The sequence below is a fragment of the Salmo trutta genome, chromosome 19, assembly GCF_901001165.1.
Source record: "Salmo trutta chromosome 19, fSalTru1.1, whole genome shotgun sequence".
In the NCBI taxonomy this organism is placed as follows: domain Eukaryota; kingdom Metazoa; phylum Chordata; class Actinopteri; order Salmoniformes; family Salmonidae; genus Salmo; species Salmo trutta.
This window is the reverse complement of record NC_042975.1, coordinates 54405531-54428206: the sequence shown is the minus strand read 5'-3', so window position 1 is coordinate 54428206 and position 22676 is coordinate 54405531. Positions and strand designations below refer to the sequence as shown.

Genomic DNA, 22676 nt, shown 5'->3' with positions numbered 1-22676 from the left:
TCAAGTTGTAGAAACATCTCAAAGATGATCAATGGGAACAGGATGCACCTGAGCTCAATTCTCGAGTCTCATAGCAAAGGGTGTGAATACTTATGTAAATAAGGTATTTCTGCTTTTTATTTGTAATAAATCAGCAAAAACGCCTGTTTTTGCTTGGTCATTATGGGGTATTATGTGTGTGGACTGATGAGGAAAAAAACAATTTAATCAATTTTAGAATAAGGCTGTAACGTTACAAAAGGGGCAAAAAATCAAAGGGTCTGAATACTTTCCGAATGCACTGTATATCACGGTAGCAAGGCATATGACCTAACAGGGAATATCCTCACGAAAAAATATAGTGTGTAGTATAACTAGTTCAGCAATCCTGCGTCCAAAATACCACAGTGGAGTGCAGTTACTGCACTTTTACTGCAGTTTCAAAATTGCAATCTTTTTTTTGTAAGGGTAGAACAAACAAAGCAATTATCCCCAGTGATTTTACCCAGCACCGCTGCTGGACATGGTCCATGTGTCTTCTTTTTTTCAATCCCTTAATCATGTGTGTGAGGTGAATACTTTTGTTTCAAAGTAGATTTGTTAAGAGTACCAAGAATCACGCAATTGCACCCTTCTCACAAATCCTGCAACCAGTTATTAAAAAAAACACCTCCCTCAACCAGAGATCGATCAACTTCACGTTTTCCCGCTTCGGACCGGAAAAGGCTACAAGGACACGCCTGATGCCCAAACCGATAGTTCATTTAAGAATGTATTAAAATTAGGTTTAAGGTTAGGATAAGTTCTAGGGTCAGGATTAAGGTAAGAGTGATTTTTACGTGTTTGGTTGTCGGTTTAAGCATAAACAGTGTCCATAGTCTCGCCCCTTCGCCAACCACCATTTATTGAGAAACACTCTTCACACCACTTCGATACCGATGCGACTTTTCCGTAGGTTGGGGGTAATTAATGTAGCAGGTCAAGAGTAGGAAACGGGTTAGCGAAAATGCAGTAACCTGCTACGAAAATCACTTCGTATCGAAGTGGCGTGAAAAGTGTCCCATCTTTGATTAGGCCATGGGGATGGGATGGTCGGTTTTTGGCGTCCAGCAGATGGCGCCAAATCCACAGAAAATGAGGGTCGCTACCATGACAACCACTCTAGCCTATAAAACGGGGCTGTTTGTGTTTGGATTTGAATCAGTGAAGCAATTTTGGTCGACCAAAATGGAACCACTGCCAGCTTCATTTTACGGGAACATGTATAAAAGAAACCCAGTAATATCAGCGTTTGATGGAGACATAAAAAACGTTATGTCATTAATGAAACGAATTAGTACTTTGCCAACCTACGACCACAACTCCTACGCAAGAGGGTGAGACATTTCCTGGCTATATCCAAATCAAGTGTCACATTAGCTAACGGCTATCTTATTTTTGTTTGAAAACTAGGCCTAACGGTAGCTAGCTAGCAGTAACTTCAGTTTACGTGCAAGCTAGCAGTCTGATGTGTGAATTTCTCCAGCCAGAAGAGGACTGGCCACACCTCAGAGCCTGGTTCCTCTCTAGGTTTCTTCCTAGGGTCTGGCCATTCTAGGGAGTTTTTCCTAGTCACCGTGCTTCTACACCTGCATTGCTTGCTGTTTGGGGTTTTAGGCTGGGTTTCTGTACAGCACTTTGAGACATCAGCTGATGTAAGAAGGGCTTTAGAAATACATTTGATTTGATTTTTTTCCCTCCAATGTATGTAGTGCCAAAACTCTGTTTGAAATATGGAACAAGTACAAACCTCGACTACCAACCAACTACTATGAAGAACACATGCTGCAAATGGCAGATTTTCTTTTTGGCATCAAGGTTAGTTTGTATTCCTTTCTTCCCTCTCTTTCTCTCTCTCTCTCTCTCTCTCTCTCTCTCTCTCTCTCTCTCACACACACACACACACAGAGCTACATGTATTTGATTTGAACACAAGGATTCCCCGCCACACCTAATCCGTTGTATTACTTTCTTCTCTGTTAGTTCAAGCTCAGTTTTTTTTCTCTCTCTCCAGTTATACAGGCTTGGTCTATGGCAGGGCTACTGTCGCTACCTGCAGCAGTTCAGCACTGTGACCATAGAGGACATTAGGGATGTTGACCACTTCAGGACCTCCTTCTTCCCCAAGGGGTTCGACACAGACCAAGCCAAGCTGACGGTGAGGACAGTGTGTGTGTTTGTGTCTGTGGATCTGTGTTCAGAATGAAACAAAGCCGACAAGAACACACCTCACACAATGGGCTTGCCGTTTATGTTGTATTTTTGTGACTGTCTCTACCCTCCACCTCTCTGTGTGTCTTACCTGTGTCCCTGTGGCCTGTGTGGCTGTTAGTTCCGGGCTCTGCAGGGCTGCTGCCTATGTGCCTTCCAGCTGGAGAGGGAAAGAGGGAGCCAGCCCACCCAGAAGGGGGTCCAGAGACTCCTCAGCATCCTGGGGTTTGTCAGGATCATGATGCAGGCCGTGCTTCCCCATGAACATCTCTGCTGGCTTCTTTACAATGGTACAGTAATACAGTAGCAATTACAGTGGTATAAGCAGTATGTTGGCTGAATCAATGTCTGAAGTTGTTGTCAGTTGTAGTTCAGTGTTGTCTGTCTGTCTGTCTCTGTCTCTCTCTCTCTTCAGGTTCACTCTATATCTACAACATCTGTAGATACCTGATGTCCATGAGCCGCGCTGCACAGGTACACAATCTAACAATGACATTTATTTCCATGGTGCATGTGATTGTTGGTAAATGCGTATGTTGTCCCTTCCTCCCCTCCAGGCTGAGGAGTTCCTTCTGTGGGCCTGTATCTGTCTGGAGACCTCCATCCCCCTGATGACTGCCAGGTTCTTGGAGTGGAGGGCAACTCTGTACTGTGCTGTGTGCCAGTGCTACTACGACAGCCAAGCCAATGTTCAGGCAGAGGTGTTTGCACGACGAGCCCTGGGTAAAGTTAGTGAGCTGGGCAAGCTGGAAGAGATGAGTGGTCTACCTGCTACCACTGAGACTCAGAGAGCATACAAAGTGGCCACCATTAAGGTATGGGACAGGTTGTTTCAAAACATTGCAAGATTTGTGCAGTGTCTACTTACAAACTAATGGGGAGATTTTACCTCATGGCCTTAATAGCAAAGACAAACTATGCCATGAAGACCAGATAAACAGGATTAAATAAAATGACTAGCACCCAGGCATGAATTACAATAATTTACAGTGCATTCGGAAATGTTTCAGACCTCTTGACTTTTTCCACATTTTGTTAAGTTACAGCCTTATTCTAAAATTGATTAAATAAAACATTGTCCTCATCATTCTACACACAATACCCCATAATGATAAAACAAAAACAGTTTTTTAGACATTTTTGCAAATGTGTTACAAATAAAAAACTTGAATATCACATTTACATAAGGATTCAGACCCTTTACTCAGTACTTTGTTGAAGGACCTTTGGCAGTGATTTACAGCCTCGAGTCTTCTTAGGTATGACGCTACAAGCTTGGTACACCTATATTTGGGGAGTTTCTACCATTCTTCTCTGCAGATCCTCTCAGGCTCTATCAGGTTGGATGGGGAGCGTCGCTGCACAGCTATTTTCAGGTCTCCAGAGATGTTAGATCGGGTTCAAGTCTGGGCTCTGGCTGAGCCACTCAAGGACATTCAGAGACTTGTCCCAAAGCCACTCCTGTACTGTCATTGCTGTGTGCTTAGGGTCATTGTCCTGTTGGAAGGTGAACCTTTGCCCCAGTCTGAGGTCCTGAGCGCTCTGGAGCAGGTTTTCATCAAGGATCTCTCTGTACTTTGTTCCGTTCATCTTTTTCTCAACCCTCACTAGTCTCACAGTACCTTCCACTGAAAAACATCCCTGCAGCATGAAGCTGCCACCACCATGCTTCAGCGTAGGGATTGGGCCTGCCAGGTGTCCTCCAGACGTGATGCTTGGCATTCAGGCCAAAGAGTTCAATCTTGGTTTCATCAGACCAGAGAATCTTGTTTCTCATTGTCTGAGAGTCCTTTAGGTGCCTTTTGGCAAACTCCAAGCGGGCTGTCATGCACCTTTTTTCTGAGGAGTGGATTCCGTCTGGCCACTCTACCATAAAAGCTTGATTGGTAGAGTACTGCAGAGATGGTTGTTCTTCTGGAAGGTTCTCCCATCTCCACAGAGGAACTCTGGAGCTCTGTCAGAGTGACCATCTGGTTCTTGGTCTCCTCCCCAACCCTTCTCCCCCGATTGCTCAGTTTGGCCGGCCGACCAGCTCTAGGAAGAGTCTTGGTGGTTCAAAACTTCTTCCATTTAAGAATGATGGAGGCCACTGTGTTCTTGGGGACCTTCAATGCTGCAGAAGGGTTTTTGGTACCCTTCCCTAGATCTGTGCCTCGACACAATCCTGTCTTGGAGCTCTATGGACAAGTCTTTCGACCTCATGGCTTGTTTCTTGCTCTGACATGCACTGTCAACTGTGGGACCTTATATAGACAGGTGTGTGTGCCTTTCCAAATCATGTCCAATCAATTGAATTTACCACAAGTGGAGTCCAGTCAAGGATGATCAATGGAAACAGGATGCACCTGAGCTCAATTTCGAGTTTCATAGCAAAGGGTGTGAATACTTATGTAAATAAAGTATTTCTGTTTTTTATTTGTAATACATTTGCAATCATTTCTATAAACCTGTTTTCGATTTGTCATTATGGGGTATTACGTGTAGATTGATGAGTAAAAAAATATTTTAATCCATTTTAGAACAAGGCTGTAACTTAACAAAATATGGAAAATGTCAAGGGGTCTGAATACTTTCCGAATGCACTGTATACTCTGAAACTGGTATGTATCGGCATGTACTGACATAGGTTCTTATTGCTATCTGTTGTCTCTGCACCCGTGTGAACTGAAGCAGAGACTGTGTTGGGTGTTAAGGCGTCCGCATGCTTCCCAGCCGAAGCGGTCTAGAAGAGTTTGTGCATATATTATGACGACATTTTATGACGTTTTGTTCGTTTCGGACTTCGGCAATGTTCCCTCTAAACTGCCGCGCAGACTGCCTTACAGAGGAAATATGAGCCTGCGCAGAATAAGTCAAGGGGTCTGAATACTTTCCAAATGCACTGGACTATAACCACTTGAATGGTATTTTATTCTACTCACCTACAGCTAGCTACCATGGTGTTTAAACGGTCGGTGTATGAACCCAGGAGGAAACCTAAAGGTCTCTTCAGACACAAGCAGAAGAGTAACCTCAAGGAGATTCAGAGCGTAAGCACTGCTATTGTATCAATCCTTCAAAATCCTGCTTTATCCAGGTATTGTGAAAACAGCCTAGTACTCCAATTCTGACTGATGTATTTCTCTCTCTCTCTCAGTTCAATTTCAGTGGGCTTTATTGGCATGGGAAACACATGTTACATTGCCGAAGCAAGTGAAATAGATAATAAACAGAAGTGAAATAAACAATAAAAAATGAACAGTAAACATTACACTCACAAACTAGTATCTATATAGAGTGTTGTAATGATGTGCAAATAGTTAAAGTACAACAGGGAAAATAAATAAACATAAATATAGGTTGTATTTACAATGGTGTTTGTTCTTCACTGGTTGCCATTTTCTTGTGGCAACAGGTCACAAATCTTGCTGCTGTGATGGCACACTGTGGTGTTTCACCCAATAGATATGGGAGTTTATCAAAATTGGATTTGTTTTCAAATTCTTTGTGGATCTGTATAATCTGAGGGAAATATGTGTCTCTAATATGGTCATACATTTGGCAGGTTAGGAAGTGCAGCTCAGTTTCCACATAATTTTGGGGGCAGTGTGCACATAGCATGTCTTCTCTTGAGAGTCAGGTCTGCCTTCGGCGGCCTTTCTCAATAGCAAGGCTATGCTCACTGAGTCTGTACATTAATTAATTAATTTTGGGTCAGTCACGGTGGTCAGGTATTCTGCCACTGTGTGCTCTCTGTTTAGGGCCAGATAGCATTCTTTGTCTAGACTCTTACATAGATGGGACGCTTCACGGCAAACTGGAACCACTTTAACTATTTTATTTATTTATTTTTTATTTCACCTTTATTTAACCAGGTAGGCTAGTTGAGAACAAGTTCTCATTTACAACTGCAACCTGGCCAAGAATAAAGCAAAGCAGTTCGACACATACAACAACACAGTTACACAAGGACTAAACAAACATACAGTCAATAATACAGTAGGAAAAAGTCTATATACAGTGTGTGCAAATGAGGTAAGATAATAAATAGGCCATGGTGGCGAAGTAATTACAATATACCAATTAAACACTGGAGTGATTGATGTGCAGAAGATGAATGTGCAAGTAGAGATACTGGGGTGCAAAGGAGCAAGATAAATAAATAAATAAATACAGTATGGGGATGAGGAAGTTGGATGGGCTATTTACAGATGGGCTATGTACAGGTGCAGTGATCTGTGTACTAACTAAGACGTCCTGTGTCTTTTCCGTTTTGTTTGTAGCTAGCTACAGCTTGTTTGGCCTGTTGTGTCAAGCCACTCCGGTTCACAATGACGGTGTGCAGAAAGTAGTCCATCCCAACTTTTTCCCACTGATCTTTGTCGATAGAACCTGCTAAATTCAGGGCAGCAATGTTGTTGAGAGCAGTAGCAACATTTTTGCAGTTCTTCATGGTTAACGTTATATATTTTCAAAAAAGCTGTGGTAGCAAGGATTATTTACACATACTGAGCGGCTCATGTTATAGATAGAAGCGTGCTACATGGCAGACCAATCTGAACTCATCTCTCAGCATGTCCAGCCCATCCATTATCTCAGCTAATCATGTCTAGCAGGAATGTTCATGTCTTTTTCAGTGACTAAACCAACTAGGCTCGTAATTTAACAATTTTATTTGTATTTACAGATGGCATAACATTTTGTTATTAAGGCACATATTAAGTTCACATCTTCCAGAAGGCATTTCTGTCAAATTGCATTTTGATGAAGATTTTATTTTTCTCATTCAAATCACTTTCCTGTGAAGTAGAGACATATGACATACGCCTAGCTTCTTGAAACGGTTCACATATAATTCCTTCTCGCATATATCAATGCTCTCTCCTCCTTTCACCATTTCCCTTCGCTTGTGAACTTCAGTGCACAAGACATCAGCTGTCTGTGACCAGCTGAAAAAACCTTTCCAAGCCAAACCTTCATATACTAACCGCTTCACACAGCCTACATCGTTGTCACGTCATAGTCAACATAGCTACTAGAACTAACACATTAGTAAACCCGCTACAATCATGCGGTACAGTGTAGTGAGCAGCAATCAGTTTAGCAGTTACACCGGCGGCCCCGGTGGCAATAAATTAATAAACCCAAAAGCTTACCTTGACTTGGAAGAGTTCCGGTGTTGGATAGCCATAGACAGCTAGCTAACATAGCGTCCTTCTCTGTTTGAGCCCGGTGTTTGAGTAGGCTAAACTAGCTAGCTGCATTTGACACTAGCTAAGTAAGTGGAAGTGAAAGTGAAAAAAATGTACTACGAAAAATTATTTCTCACTCTTGCTTCTCTAATTTTGGAAGAAATTCATTTCTATAAAACTTTTCAACTATTGTCTTTCTCTTTCTTGGAGTCAACTACTCTGCACATTTTATGCTAGCTAGCTGTAGCTTAAACTGACATGTAAACATGTCAGTTTATGCTGCAAGAGCTCTGATAGGTTGTTGGACGTCCTCCGGAAGTTGTCATAATTACTGTGTAAGTCTATGGAAGGGGATGAGAACCAAGAACCTCCTAGGCTTTGTATTGAAGTCAATGTACCCGGAGGAGGATATAAGCTAGCTGTCCTCCAGCTACACCATGGTTCTACCCTACAGAATGCTGTTGAGGCTACTGTAGACCTTCAATGTAAAACAGTGTGTTTTAATCAATTATTTGGTGAAGTGAATATATTTAGTATAGTTTTATCAATTATTTTATTTTTTTATGTTTCACTATTTACTATTTCTATTTAGGGCAAGATAATGTTCCAATTTGCTCCGTTTTTTGGTTGATTCTTTCCAGTGTGTCAAATAGTTATCTCTTTGCTTTCTTTGCTTTGGTTGGGTCTAATTGTGTTGCTGTCCCGGGGCTCTTTGGGGTGTGTTTGTGGTGGAATGTGTGGGCATCACTTCCTTTTAGGTGGTTATAGAAGTTAACAGCTATTTTCTGGATTTTGACAACTATAGCCCTTACCTTTCTCTCGCTTTCTCTTTCTCGCTCTCTTTTTCTCTCTCTCTATCTCCCCCTTCCTTCCCTCGCTCCTCTCTAGATGCCGTGGCCTCGAACCCCTACAGAGCGAGTGTTGATGGAGCTGTTTGAGGGGAACGCTGCCCAGTTCCTGGCGATAGTGGAAGCGCTGTGGGACACGTCCCGCCGCCCACTACAGACAGGCATGCCTGAGGAGCCAGAGATACAGGAGGTCTCCCTGGAACTCATGTCTGCAGGCATCAGTATACTGTCTGGTTAGTATTGTACTTACATTACATTCGGCAAGTATTCAGACCACTTGACGTTTTCCACATTTTGTTATGTTACAGCCTAATTCCAAAATGGATTAAATAAAAAAATGTCCTTATCAATCAAAGCGATAACAGTTTTTTTGATATTTTAGCAAATGTATATAAAAAACAAAACATAAATAACTTATTTACATTAGTATTCAGACCCTTTGCTATGAGACTTGAAATTAAGCTCAGGTCCATCCTGTTTCCATTGATCATCCTTGAGATGTTTCTACAACTTCATTGGAGTCCACTTGTGGTAAATTCAATTGATCGGACATGATTTGGAAAGGCACACACCTGTCTGTATAAGGTTCCACAGTTGACAGTGCATGTCAGAGCAAAAACCAAGCCATGAGGTCGAAGGAATTGTCCGTAGAGCTCAGAGACAGGATTGTGTTGAGGCATAGATCTGGGGAAGGGTACCAAACATGTTTTGCAGCATTGAAGGTCCTCAGGAGCACAGTGGCCTCCATCATTCTTAAATGGAAGAAGTCTGGAACCACCAAACTGAGGAATCGCAGGAAAAGGGCCTTGGTCAGGGAGGTGACCAAGAACCCGATGTTCACTCTGACAGAGCTCAAGAGTTCCTCTTGGAGATGGGAGAACCTTCCAGAAGAACAACCATCTCTGCAGCACTCCACCAATCAGGCCTTTATGGTAGAGTGGTCAGACGGAAGCCACTCCTCAGAAAAGGCACATGACAGCCCACTTGTAGTTTGCCAAAAGGCACCTAAAGACTCTGAGACCATGAGAAACAAGATTCTCTGGTCTGATGAAACCAAGATTGAACTCTTTGGCCTGAATTCCAAGCATCACATCTGGAAGAAACCTGGCACCATCCCTACGGTGAAGCATGGTGGTGGCAGCATCATGCTGTTGGGATGTTTATCAGTGGCAGGGACTGGGAGACTAGTCAGGATTGAGGCAAAGGATGAACGGAGCGAAGTACAGAGAGATCCTTGATGAAAACCTGCTCCATAGCATTCAGGTCCTCAGACTGGGGCAAAGGTTCACCTTCCACAGCCATGACAACGAAGGAGTGGCTTCGTGACAAGTCTCAATGCCGTTGAGTGGCCCAGCCAGAACCCATAACTTTAACCCGATTGGAAAGACCTGAAAATAGCTGTGCAGCGATGCTCCCCATCCATTTGTTTTTGCTTTGTCATTATGGGTTATTGTGTGTAGGTTGAGTGGAATAAGGCTGTAACGTAATAAAAAGTTAAGGGGTCTGAATACTTTCCGAATGCACTGTATATAACCGTTATCTCGGTTAGTATCGTTGAGATTTAGAATCTATTTTGCATGATAGATCCTTTAGCCCACACACTCATAGGCTAGCTTCATTAGACTACACTTCAGTAGTCTCACAGTGGCTGTTGGACAAGACTACCATTGATTGGACTGATTGAGATTGATGCTGTTTCCCTTCATTTTATGTTTAGGAATTGGAGGGTCCACTGAGCGAGCCAGGGATGAGAGTCTCCCCACCTGTTTAAATGCAGTGACAGACAAATTTACTCTGATGGACATGGCGGCTGCTGGTGAGAACTTTGGAGTACTGTCTTTCAATATTAGCTAGTATGGTGCTGAAGGTGAAGTTTACCCTAAAACCAAAATTGGCCACTTTTCCTAATGTTACACTGTCTGTTGGTATAAAACAACATGATCAGTCCACTCCTTCAAGCTATCGCCTAGTAATTTGAAGTATGCCCATCAAGCTTGTTTGTGTCTGAACAGGTAGCGAAACCCCAAGTTGGTTCATCAATAAACAAATTACATTGATAAAGTTCACCAAATTATTATCCAACCCTGTGGTATTCTCAAGTATACAACAAGGAAACAGGCCAATATTTAAAGTTTATTTTCAAAATTATTTTTTACCCTTTTTCATCATATCCAATTGGTAGTTACAGTCTTGTCTCATCGCTGCAACTCCTGTACGGACCCGGGAGAGGCGAAGGTCGAGAGACGTGTGTCCTCTGAAACACGACCCAGCCAACCCACACTGCTTCTTGCCCGCTTAACCAATGCCCGCTTAACCAACCGCACCAATGTGTCAAAGGAAACACTGTACACCTGGCAACCGTGTCAGCATGCGTGCGCCCGGCCCGCCACAGAAGTCGCTAGAGAACGATGGGACAAGGACATTCCGTCCGGCCAAACCCTCCCCTAATCTGGACGATGCTGTGCCAATTGTGCGCCGACCCGTGGGTCTCTGTCGGCTTTGACAGAGCCTGGACTCGAACCAGGATCTATAGTGGCACAGCTAGCACTGTGATGCAGTGCCTTAGACCACTGCGCCACTCGGGAGGCCGAAACAGGCCAATTTAAAAACGATTTAATTATATTGAGCAATTGAACTTGTGATTAGTGTGATTGTGAAACAACACACTACTATTTGTCATACTTCAATTGCTTATTATTGTTATTATTCCCACCGCTACTCGTACAGCTTTTATGCAAAATATACCATTTTAACTTTATAACGTGCAGAGGTTTAACTTGAGTTCCTTACATTTATGTTTTTGATACTCATCATACTTTTTGAAATATAATCAGTTGAATATTCAAATTTTAACATGGAGGTCTACGGTGATCAAAAGATGCAACTACGACTGACCACAACCACACAACTACTGACCACAACTACTGACCAGATCTACTGACCACACACAACTACTGACCACCAGCACACAGCTACTGACCAGCTCTACTGACCACACAACTACTGACCACAAGCACACAACTACTGACCAGATCTACTGACCACACAACTACTGACCACAACTACTGACCACAAGCACACAACTACTGACCAGATCTACTGACCTACGCAACTACTGACCACAACTACTGACCACAAGCACACAACTACTGACCAGATCTACTGACCACACAACTACTGACCACAACTACTGACCACAAGCACACAACTACTGACCAGATCTACTGACCACACAACTACTGACCACAACTACTGATAGAAAGTACTGACCACAACCACACAACTACTGACCACAACTCCACAACTACTGACCTCAAGTACTGACCACTACGACTGACCACAACCACACAACTACTGACCACTACGACTGACCACAACCACACAACTACTGACCAGATCTACTGACCACACAACTACTGACCACAACAACACAACTACTGACAACACAAGTACTGACCACAAGCCCACAACTACTGACCAGATCTACTGACCACACAACTACTGACCACGACCACACAACTACCGACCACAACCACACAACTACTGACCACACAACTACTGACCTCAAGTACTGACCACAAGCACACAACTACTGACCACAAACACACTAATACTGACCTCAACTACACAACTACTGACAACACAACTACTGACCTCAACCACACAACTACTGACCACAACTACTGATCGCAAGTGCTGACCACAACCACACAACTACTAACCACAACCCCACAACTACTGACCACACAACTACTAACCTCAACTACTGACCACAACCATGCAACTACTGACCACAACCACACAACTGCTGACCACAACTACCGATCACAACCACACAATTTACCACAACAACTGACCACAACTACTGACCACAACTACACAACTTCTGACCACATCCACACAACTACTGATCACAACTACTGACCACAAAACTGCTGACCACAACTTCTGACCACAACTACACAACTTCTGACCACATCCACACAACTGCTGATCACAACTACTGACCACAACTACTGACCACAACCACACAACTACTGACCACAGCCACAGAACAACTTTGAGTAAAGCCAGTGTGTCTATGTATGCAGATGACTCAGCACTTTACACAAATTACTGCAACACTTAAGAAAGTGCTGCAATCAGTTTCCGAATGGGTGGCAAGAAATAAGTTGGTCCCTAATATTTCACAAACTAAAAGCAACACATTGTTCACTAAACACTAAACCTCAACTAAATCTTGTAGTGAATACTGTGGAAATATAGTTGAGGTGACTAAACTTGGAGTAACCCTGGGTCATGGTCAAAACATGTTGATGCAACAGTAGCTAAGATGAGATATCTGTCCGCTGCTCTGCCTTATTAACAGCACTATCAACAAGGCAGGTCCTACAGGCCCTTGTTTTGTCACAGCTGGACTACTCTCCAGTCATGTGGTCAGGTGCCACAAAGAGGACGTACTTTAACTACTGACCACAACCACACAACTACTGACCATAACCAATGACCACAACTACACAACTACTGACCACAACTACGGACCGCAACTACTCACCACATCCATACTGTAGGTCCCAAAGAACCTGCAAAACAACCATACAACTACTGACCACAACTACTGACAACAACTACTGACAACTTCTAACCACAACTACTGACCACAACCACACAACTGCTGACCACAAGAACTGCTGACCACAAGAACTGCTGACCACAACTACTCGCCACAAACTACTAACCACAAAATGTACTAACCACAATAACTGACCACAACTACTCACCACAATATCTACTGACCACAAATACTGACAACAGCTACTGATCACAACTTCTGACCACAATCACACAACAACTACTGACCACACAACTACTGACCATAATACTACTGAACCACACAACTACTGACCACAACTGGGCTACTGACCACACAACTACTTTCTTATGTCTCTAGGTCTTTTAACACAAACTAACTAGCTAGCATGCCATCTTTCAATCGAATCTAGAAATATAGCTAGATTACTAGCAAGAAAAAACTATGTTTTCACTGTAGGACAATGTAAAAACACAATTTCACCCGGTGCTGTCTAAATCCACCTTTTTAGACTGCCACACTCAAGGCTCCATGGCTTAATGGTAATTACAATGGCTTCCACCCTTACATACCAGGGTTCAAATCCTGCTGGCCTTCCAATTCATCCCAAAGGTGGGGTTGAGGTCAGGACTTAACTGTGCAAGCCAGTTATGTTCTTCCACACAATTCTCAACAAAGCATTTCTGTATGGACCTTGCTTTGTGCACGGGGGCATTGTCATGCTAAAACAGGAAGGGCCTTCCCTAAACTGGTGTCACAAAGCTGTAAGCACAGAATTGTCTAGAATGTAATTGTATGCTGTAGCGTTAAGATTTCCCTAGCCTGAACCATGAAAAACAGCCCCAGACCATTATTCCTCCTCCACAAAACTTTACAGTTGGCACTATGCATTCTGGCAGGTAACATTCTCCTGGCATCTGCCAAACCCAGATTTGTTCGTCGGACTACCAGATAGTGAAGTGTGATTCATCACTCCAGAGAACGCATTTCCGCTGCTCCAGAGTCAAATGGCGGCGAGCTTTACACCACTCCAGCCGACACTTGGCATTACGCATGGTGATCTTAGGCTTGTGTGTGGCTGCTCGGCCATGGAAACCCATTTCATGAAGCTCCCGATGAACAGTTCTTGTGCTGACGTTGCTTCCAGAGGCAGTTTTGAACTCAGTAGTGAGTGTTGCAACCGAGGACAGACAATTTTTACGTGTTTCAGCACGTTCTGTCCCGTTCTGTGAGCTTGTGTGGCCTACCACTTTGCGGCTGAGCCGTTGTTGCTCCTAGACGTTTCCACTTCACAATATCAGCACTTTCAGTTGACCGGGGCAGCTCTAGCAGGGCAGAAGTTTGACGAACTGACTTGCTGGAAAGGTGGCATCCTATGACAGTGCCCCATTGAAAGTAACTGAGCTCTTCAGTACAGGCCGGGGGAGAGAGGGAGGGAGAGAGGGGGTAGCCACGTGTAAGGGCCATCGTGAGAGAGAGACCAAGGTGCAGCGGAGTTAGTGTTCATCATAAAAGGTTTTAATGATCAACGAACACTATACAAAAGAAACCAAAAAACGACTAGCAACAGTTCTGTTAGGAACACACTAAACAGAAAACAATTACCCACAAAGCCCAAAGGAAAAACATGCTCCTTATGTGTGACTCCCAATCAGCAACAACGAGCTTCAGCTGTGCCTGATTGGGAGCCACACACGGCCCAAAACAAAGAAATACAAAAACATAGAGAAAGGAACATAGAACGCCCACCCAATGTAACACCCTGGCCTAACCAAAATAAAGAACAAAAACCCCTCTCTATGGCCAGGGTGTTACACCACGCTACTATAACTTAAAACTACTAGGAATTGAAGGCAATTTCCACCTAAATGTGGCTTCTAGCAAGATATCTAAAATATGTGAATGTTGTCAATAATGACATTTGGTGATGGTATTAGTGGGTTGATTTGAATACATATGAAAAAATGATTTAATACTGGATAGATGTTTTTTACTGACTGTAACTTGTCTTAATGGATACCAGAACTTCCTGGAAAAAAGTGCCGATGTTGTTGAGAGGACTATCCTGCTCTGCTTTGTACCCCCAGGGGAGAACAAGGTGTCTTTGGATGCAGCGGTGAAGTTTGTCAAGCTGCTGTTTCGATATGAGCAGTGGGACATGTTCTGTATCCTCTCTGACACACTGCAGCACACCCTACTGCCTGTAAGTCACAACACACCTCTACTGGGACTGGTTTCATACAATTATGTCGTATCAGTTTCATACACAGTTGACTAACTAAGCCATACGTGTTCAGGATCCAGATCTATGAGATCAGCATAGATCAGTTAAAACATTTGGGTCAGAAGAATCATTGTGTCCAGATAAATATGGTCCTACTGTAGCAACTACTGTAATGCTTGTGGAGTGAGAATTCCTAGATTCCAGTTATAATACACAGTTATAATGCACGACTTGTGCGTGTGCGGACAGAGAATGGAGGGGAGGTCTTTCAGGAAGTCAGAGCTGGAGCTGAGGTTGCTGGACTCCATGGAGCGCCTAATGTCTACACAGAAGATCAGACTCAACACCAAGGACGACACTGTGTCTGGTACTGTAGCTGTCGATACTTCTGTCAACTAGCTGTACAACTATTGAAATGGCATATAACAAAAGAGTGCTGGACAGTGATTTAAGATGTTGTTGTGGTGTCTCCACAGAGAAGGACAGGCATCTGGGAGTGGTTATGAGTGAGGAGTTTGTTGGTCTGGTGCAGGCCTTATACAGCTGTGTCTGTGGTTCAGCTCAGGTTAGACAATGCTCTGTAGAATCCTATAGTATCTATCTATTCCATATTGAATCAGTGACTGCTTACTGAATACCTATGTGTATCCTTCATCTGTCAGGACGTGCAACCTGACGGAGACCTGGTGATGGACATAGTGCTGTACCTTTGGTCTAAATGTAAGATCATTTTCCAGAGAGCCCAGGTTCGACACTGGGACCCTATACACTTCCTGGGCAAGATGGAGAACCTGGACAAGGTACAGTAGCTCTACACCAGGTATTCCCAAACTTGGATATGTACAAGCAATGCCGTCTGGGGTACGCCAAATAAAAATTGATTCACGTTTAAAAAACAAAAAAAACAAAAAAAAAACATTTTCAAGCAATACGTTTATATTTTCCAACAGGGCTATACATTTGGGGGAGATTTTTTTCTCACCTGAGTAGCCTCGTTTCACTGCCAAAAATAAAATTAAACCATCTAGTGTTGAGCGAAATAACAGCACAATGTCAAATACAGGTAGCCTAGTCAAATAATTAACATCCAATCACATTAACCGTTACTCTCTCGTGGGAATTCCACTATGTAGCCAAATGTAGCTGCTGCTCATTCCGTTTGCTTGAAAATGTATAAATTGTTTAAAAAATGTAGAGTCACATACCAGCTCTAGTAGTGCTGATACTACCAGCTGTACTACACTTGCACCTGTTGACAACACAAGTTGTTCTGCTTCCACGAGCACATCCAATGCTAGCATCAGTCATTTTACATTTGTTGTTAGCTCAGCTAGCATGGACACTGACAGTTGTGAATCTGATGTAGCCCAAGAGCTACTGCCCCCTTACCCGGGAAAGCACCGAACAACAGACAGGGACGTTGGACCTTCGACGAGGCGCAAATATGATGAGAACTACATTGATTTGGGGTTCACTTATATTGGCAGTTGTGCCTTTCCTCAGCCACAGTGTGTTATAAAGTACTTTCTCACAACTCGATGAAACCTTCACTCTTGCACAGACATTTAGAAACAAAACATGCCAATTTGAAGAATAAGCCACATGTTTTGAGCGAGAATTAAGATGACTTTAGAGTAGTAAGACATGTATAAAAGCAACAGATGCCATTAATAAGAAGGGGCTAGAAGCGTCTTATATGGTGAGCTACCGAGTGGCTAGGACAGGCAAGCCCCATACTATTGTGGAGGACTTCATTCTTCCTGCTGCTGTGGATATGGCTGGGACAATGCTGGGTGAAAAGGCAATAAAAACTATACAGACAATGTCTTCATCAAACAACACTGTTTCACGACGCATCAGTGACATGGCAGGAGATGTTTTGAAACAATTATTGCTTCGCATACAAGCCAGTGAATTCTATGTGTTACAGCTGGATAAATCAACAGACGTGGCGGACCTGGCATAGCTCCTGGTATATGTCCATTACGTTTATGGGGGGTCAGTTAAGGAAGACATCTTCTGCAAACCACTGGAAACCAGGACAACAGGAGAGGATATTTTTTAAGTACTGGACAGCTTTGTGACATCAAATGGACTTTAGTGGTCAAGATGTGTTGGTATCTGTACTGATGGCACAAAAGCCATGACAGGGAGACATAGTGGAGTGTTAACGCACGTGCAAGCAGTTGCTCCCAACGCCACTTGGGTACAATGCAGCATCCACTGAGAGGCTCTTGCTGCCAAAGGAATGGCTGACAGCTTGAAAGATGTTTTGGACACTACAGTGAAAATGGTTAACTTTGTTAAAGCAAGGCCTCTGAACTCTCGTGTATTTTCTGCACTATGCAATGATGTGGGCAGCGACCATGTAATGCTTTTATAACATACTGAAGTGCGCTGGTTATCAAGGGGCAAAGTATTGACAAGTTTTCTTTACTGACCATCGTTTTCACTTGTCTGACCGCTTGCATGATGACAAGTTTCTCACACGACTGGTCTATCTGGGTGATGTTTTTTCTCGCTTGAATATTCTGAATCTAGGATTACAGGGACTCTGCAACTATATTCAATGTGCGGGAGAAAATGATTAAGAAGTTGGAGCACTTCTCTGTCTACATTAACAAGGACAACACACAGGTCTTTCCGTCATTATGATTTTTTGTGTGCAAATGAACTCAAGCTTACGGACAATGTCAAATGTGATATAGCGAAACACCTGAGTGAGTTGGGTGCGGAATTACACAGGTACTTTTCCGAAACGGATGACACAAACAACTGGATTCGTTATCCATTTCATGCCCTGACACCAGTCCACTTACCAATATCTGAACAAGAGAACCTCATCGAAATTGCAACTAGCGGCTCTGAAAATTGAATTTAATCAGAAGCCACTGCCATATTTATGGATTGGGCTGTGCTCAGAGTATCCTGCCTTGGCAAATCGCGCTGTTAAGACACTGATGCCTTTTGCAACCACGTACCTATGTGAGAGTGGATTCTCGGCCCTCACTAGCATGAAAACTAAATAGAGGCACCGACTGTGTGAAAAATGATTTAAGACTGAGACTCTCTCCAATACAACCCAACATTTCAGAGTTATGTGCATCCTTTCCAGAACACTCTTCTCATTAAGCTGTGGTGAGTTATTCACAATTTTCGATGAACAAATATAGTTTTATATGTAAGATGGCTAAATAAAGAGCAAAATTATTGATCATTATTATATGTGCCCTGGTCCTATAAGAGGTCTTTTTCACTTCCCATGAGCCGGGTTGTGACAAACTCACACTCATTCTAATGTTTAATAAATGTATCGTATAGTGTATGTGTGGCAGCCTTACAATGATGGCAAAAACAACATTTGAGAGTGCGCTGACCCTGGTGCTGGAGGGTGTACGCCGCTGGAGTTTGAATGTTTGAAGGGGTACGGGACTATAAAAAAGTTTGGGAACCACTGCTCTACACAAATCAATCTCTGCAAATATGTATTGTACATGATAGCTACTTATTTCATGTGTTATACACTCTCTCTCTCTCTCTCTCTCTCTGTGTAGTGGGTGTGGACCCTGTCTGTGCTCAGTGAGGTGGCTCATGTGTGTGAGCTGGCTGACTCGGATCCCATGGTGTTAGCTGAGATGACCATCAGGCTGGCCATGGTGCTGGAGAGCACTGCTGACTCCACTGTCCATTCAGGCAGGAAGACAGGTAGTTAACTGTTACTACCACCACTACCACACTGAGGCTCACACTGATACCCTATTTCAGAACCCTTGACTTTTTCCACATTTTGTTATGTTACAGTCTTATTATAAAATTGATTAAATAAAAAAACATCCTCAGCAATCTATACACAATACCCCATAATGACAATTATGGGGTAGTGTGTAGATTGATGAGGGGAAAAAAAACAATTTCATCCATTTTAGAATGAGGCTGTAATGTAACAAAATGTGGAAAAGGTCAAGGAGTCTGAAGACTTTCTGAAGGCACTGTATGATCAAAAGAAGTGCACTATATTGAAATAATTGTCTTATTCCAGATTTTCCCTGACTCTTCTCCAATGTCAGTGTACTTAGGTCCATTGATCTGCAGTGATGTATTTTTCCCATGTTGTCCCACAGCATCAAGCGAAGACGACAGCGTGGAGTCGACACCCACAGAGAAAAACACAGACACTTTGTCAATGTTCAAGAAGTCGACAGCGGAGCAGCTGCAGTCAGTGTGGAACGTGGTAGAGAGAGGTCTGGAGGGAGTGATCAGAGGCTGGACCAGACTACTGCCCTGTGATGGATCAGCCATCTCTGACATGGTCTTCATGCAGGTAAGACCTCACCTTAACACCTAATGTTATCTCCTCCCCTGTACAGCAAAAAAAGTACATACTTAGAGTCTTAAAAAGTCTTAAATTAATTCATCTGATTTAAAGGCCTTAAGTCTTAAAATGTTCAATTTTTAAAGGTCTTACAAAATGCGACGGAGATGACTACAGTGTATTACCATTATACTGTGCCGCTGCTTAATTGTTGCCACCACGGCAACAAAAGACAAACAATTGATCATCAAATAATACGCAAGGCAAACTTTCAAGATGTTAGAGAGCTATCCACATGTGCGCCTCTGTGTGCACGTCATGTGCGTGTGTGAGTCGGGCTGTTGCCAGAGGAGATAGAGGAGAGAGCGAGAGAGCTGGGACGATAAACCAAAACGACACCGATCATTGCCCTCCTCTTACTGAAACAATTTTGGTTATGGAGGGTGGCTTATGGTAGAGAAATTGACATTCAATTCACTGACAACAGCTGTAGTGGACATTCTTGCAGTCAACATGCTAATTGCAAGCTCCTTCAACTTGAGACATCTGTGACATTGTGTGACAAAACTGCATATTTTAGAGTGGCCTTTTATTGTCCCCAGCACAAGGTGCACCTGTGTAATGATGATGCTGTTTAATCAGCTTCTTGATATGCCACACCTGTCAGGTAGATGGATTATATTGGCAAGAATAAATGCTCACTAACAGGGATGTAAATAGAGTTTTGCACAGAACTTGAGAAAAATAAGCTTTTTGTGCGTATGGATAATTTCTGGGATGTTTTATTTCAGCTCATGAAACATGGGATCAACACTTTACATGTTGCGTTTATATTTTTGTTAAGTATACACTACCGGTCAAAGTTTTAGAACGCCTACTCATTCAAGGGTTTTTCTTTATTTGATTAAGACATCAAAACTATGAAATAACACATATGGAATCATGTGGTAACCAAAAAGTGTTAATATTTAAGATTTTTCAAATAGCCACCCTTTGCCTTGATGACAGCTTTACACACTCTTGGCATTCTCTCAACCAGCTCAACCAAGTTGTATCTTCATGTCTGTAACTTCGCTCTCACTCCACTGTAAGCCCTCAGCTCTTCACCCTTGACCTCCCATTGACCAAGGCCTCCTGCCAAACCGACAGCAAGTTACTCCAGGATTAGACATGTTTATGGTGTCGTGACGTTGTTACCATTAATGCGATGGCGGCTATTCATCGAATAATTACATACCACGCTCAATTATTAAGCGATTAAATAATCATAACAATTAATTAAGCAGTAATCTAGGGCACCACGGGAAAAGTTTATTTAACGAGTTACCGGGTCCGGAATTAACCAAAAATATCTGAATATCTCGATATACTATCCGTCATCCATTAATCATTTGCTCCTATTTCAGTCTCATTCTGAACGTTGTAATGTCCTATAAATCTGCACAAACCCAAGTCTCCATGATGAATCAGCTTACACAAATTGGCTTGATTATTTATTTACTAACTAATGAAAGAATCACACAGAAATCCATAAACAATAGATTATACGTTGATTACTAACAATGTAATGAAAACCCCCTAGTGGACAAACCCGATATGACGGCTGGGTACACAATGAAAAGGGGTTGGGAAAGAAAGTGGAAGGAGAGACAAAGGAATTCAACAATCGTACAGACAGTTGAATAATACCCTCATCGTAAGTGTGGATATTTAGCACCCTAACAACCGCTCATTCGGATTTAGAAGCGCAATGTACATATACTGCTAAAAAAAATTAAGGGAACACTTAAACAACACAATGTAACTCCAAGTCAATCACACTTCTGTGAAATCAAACTGTACACTTAGGAAGCAACACTGATTGACAATACATTTCACATGCTGTTGTGCAAATGGAGTAGACAACAGGTGGAAATTATAGGCAATTAGCAAGACACCCCCAATAAAGGAGTGGTTCTGCAGGTGGTGACCACAGACTACTTCTCAGTTCCTATGCTTCCTGGCTGATGTTTTGGTCACTTTTGAATGCTGGCGGTGCTTTCACTCTGGTGGTAGCATGAGACAGAGTCTACAACCCACACAAGTGGCTCAGGTAGTGCAGCTCATCCAGGATGGCACATCAATGCGAGCTGTGGCAAGAAGGTTTGCTGTGTCTGTCAGCGTAGTGTCCAGAGCATGGAGGCGCTACCAGGAGACAGGCCAGTACATCAGGAGACGTGGAGGAGGCCGTAGGAGGGCAACAACCCAGCAGCAGGACCGCTACCTCTGCCTTTGTGCAAGGAGGAGCAGGAGAAGCACTGCCAGAGCCCTGAAAAATGACCTCCAGCAGGCCACAAATGTGCATGTGTCTGCTCAAACGGTCAGAAACAGACTCCATGAGGGTGGTATGAGGGCCCGACGTCCACAGGTGGGGGTTGTGCTTTCAGCCCAACACCATGCAGGACGTTAGGCATTTGCCAGATGTTACGAATCCCTTTGGCCCAGCAGTCTAGGGGGGATGGATACGAGACCCGTGACATAAATCATGCAAATTATAATCGTGACAAGTAACAGTGAGAACCAAAAACCACAGACAACTGAATCTACCGTCAAACTCAAAAGGTTTATTTTAAACACACGGTAAAGGGGTGTGAGAAAGGGGCTGAGCTGGACCCAAGCAAAGAACCATAAGCCAAAAATACCCCTAAGCTAGACTAGCCTATTTCCACAACAGCTAGCTAACTAACCAAAAATACAGTGGGTGGTCTGCCCAGTTCTAACTAGGGTACTTAGACAAAGTATTCCTCTGGGTAATGTATGCCCATGGGCGACTTGTCTTGGTACCCCCTTTTCCCACCAAACAAACAAACAACACTCACAGGATTACCGGACAAATGTGACATGTAGTTGCAAAAACAAAAGAGATCAATATAGAGAGAGGGACACAGGGAGATAGCGATTGGACACAAGAGCGATTGAGAGAATGGACACAAAGATTGATCACAGAGTGAGAATGAGCTAGAGAGAGAGTAACTGACTGGGGTTTTTAAACCAAGGGAAAGGGACTGTGATTGGGTGAGGGAAGAGGAGCAGGTGACTTCTGTTTGGGGACTGATTGATGACTGATTGGGGAGTGATGATTGTCACCTGTGAGGAGGAGAAGGAGAGAAAAGAAATACAAATACAGGATACACACTACCTGTATCCGTAACACTCCCACCCTTAAAAGAGCAACCCTCGGGGGGGATTGCGACCAAAAGTATGTACAGAGTATATACAAAAGTCTGTACAATGAATACTCACAAGATCAAAGTCAATCTTC

General features: G+C 43.1%; 1 protein-coding gene across 3 annotated transcripts in view; it reads left to right on the top strand.

The window, feature by feature from the left end:
* Positions 1-480: 480 nt before the first annotated feature.
* The window catches only part of LOC115155000 (cilia- and flagella-associated protein 54-like), a 35252-nt gene continuing 13056 nt past the window's right edge, over positions 481-22676 (top strand). The window contains exons 1-15 of one of the 3 annotated variants that reach the window (XM_029701767.1): positions 481-801; positions 1731-1836; positions 2033-2176; positions 2351-2519; positions 2645-2703; positions 2787-3044; positions 5157-5258; positions 8289-8481; positions 9966-10064; positions 14927-15042; positions 15313-15430; positions 15540-15628; positions 15726-15863; positions 18618-18768; positions 19185-19384. In XM_029701767.1, coding sequence (XP_029557627.1) covers positions 1801-1836; positions 2033-2176; positions 2351-2519; positions 2645-2703; positions 2787-3044; positions 5157-5258; positions 8289-8481; positions 9966-10064; positions 14927-15042; positions 15313-15430; positions 15540-15628; positions 15726-15863; positions 18618-18768; positions 19185-19384 — 1872 coding nt within the window. In that variant the 5' untranslated portion in view covers positions 481-801; positions 1731-1800. Of the gene's footprint in view, positions 802-825; positions 1356-1730; positions 1837-2032; positions 2177-2350; positions 2520-2644; positions 2704-2786; positions 3045-5156; positions 5259-8288; positions 8482-9965; positions 10065-14926; positions 15043-15312; positions 15431-15539; positions 15629-15725; positions 15936-18617; positions 18769-19184; positions 19385-22676 lie in introns of those variants that run through there. The other 2 variants (XM_029701766.1, XM_029701768.1) reach the window with 2 other exon arrangements.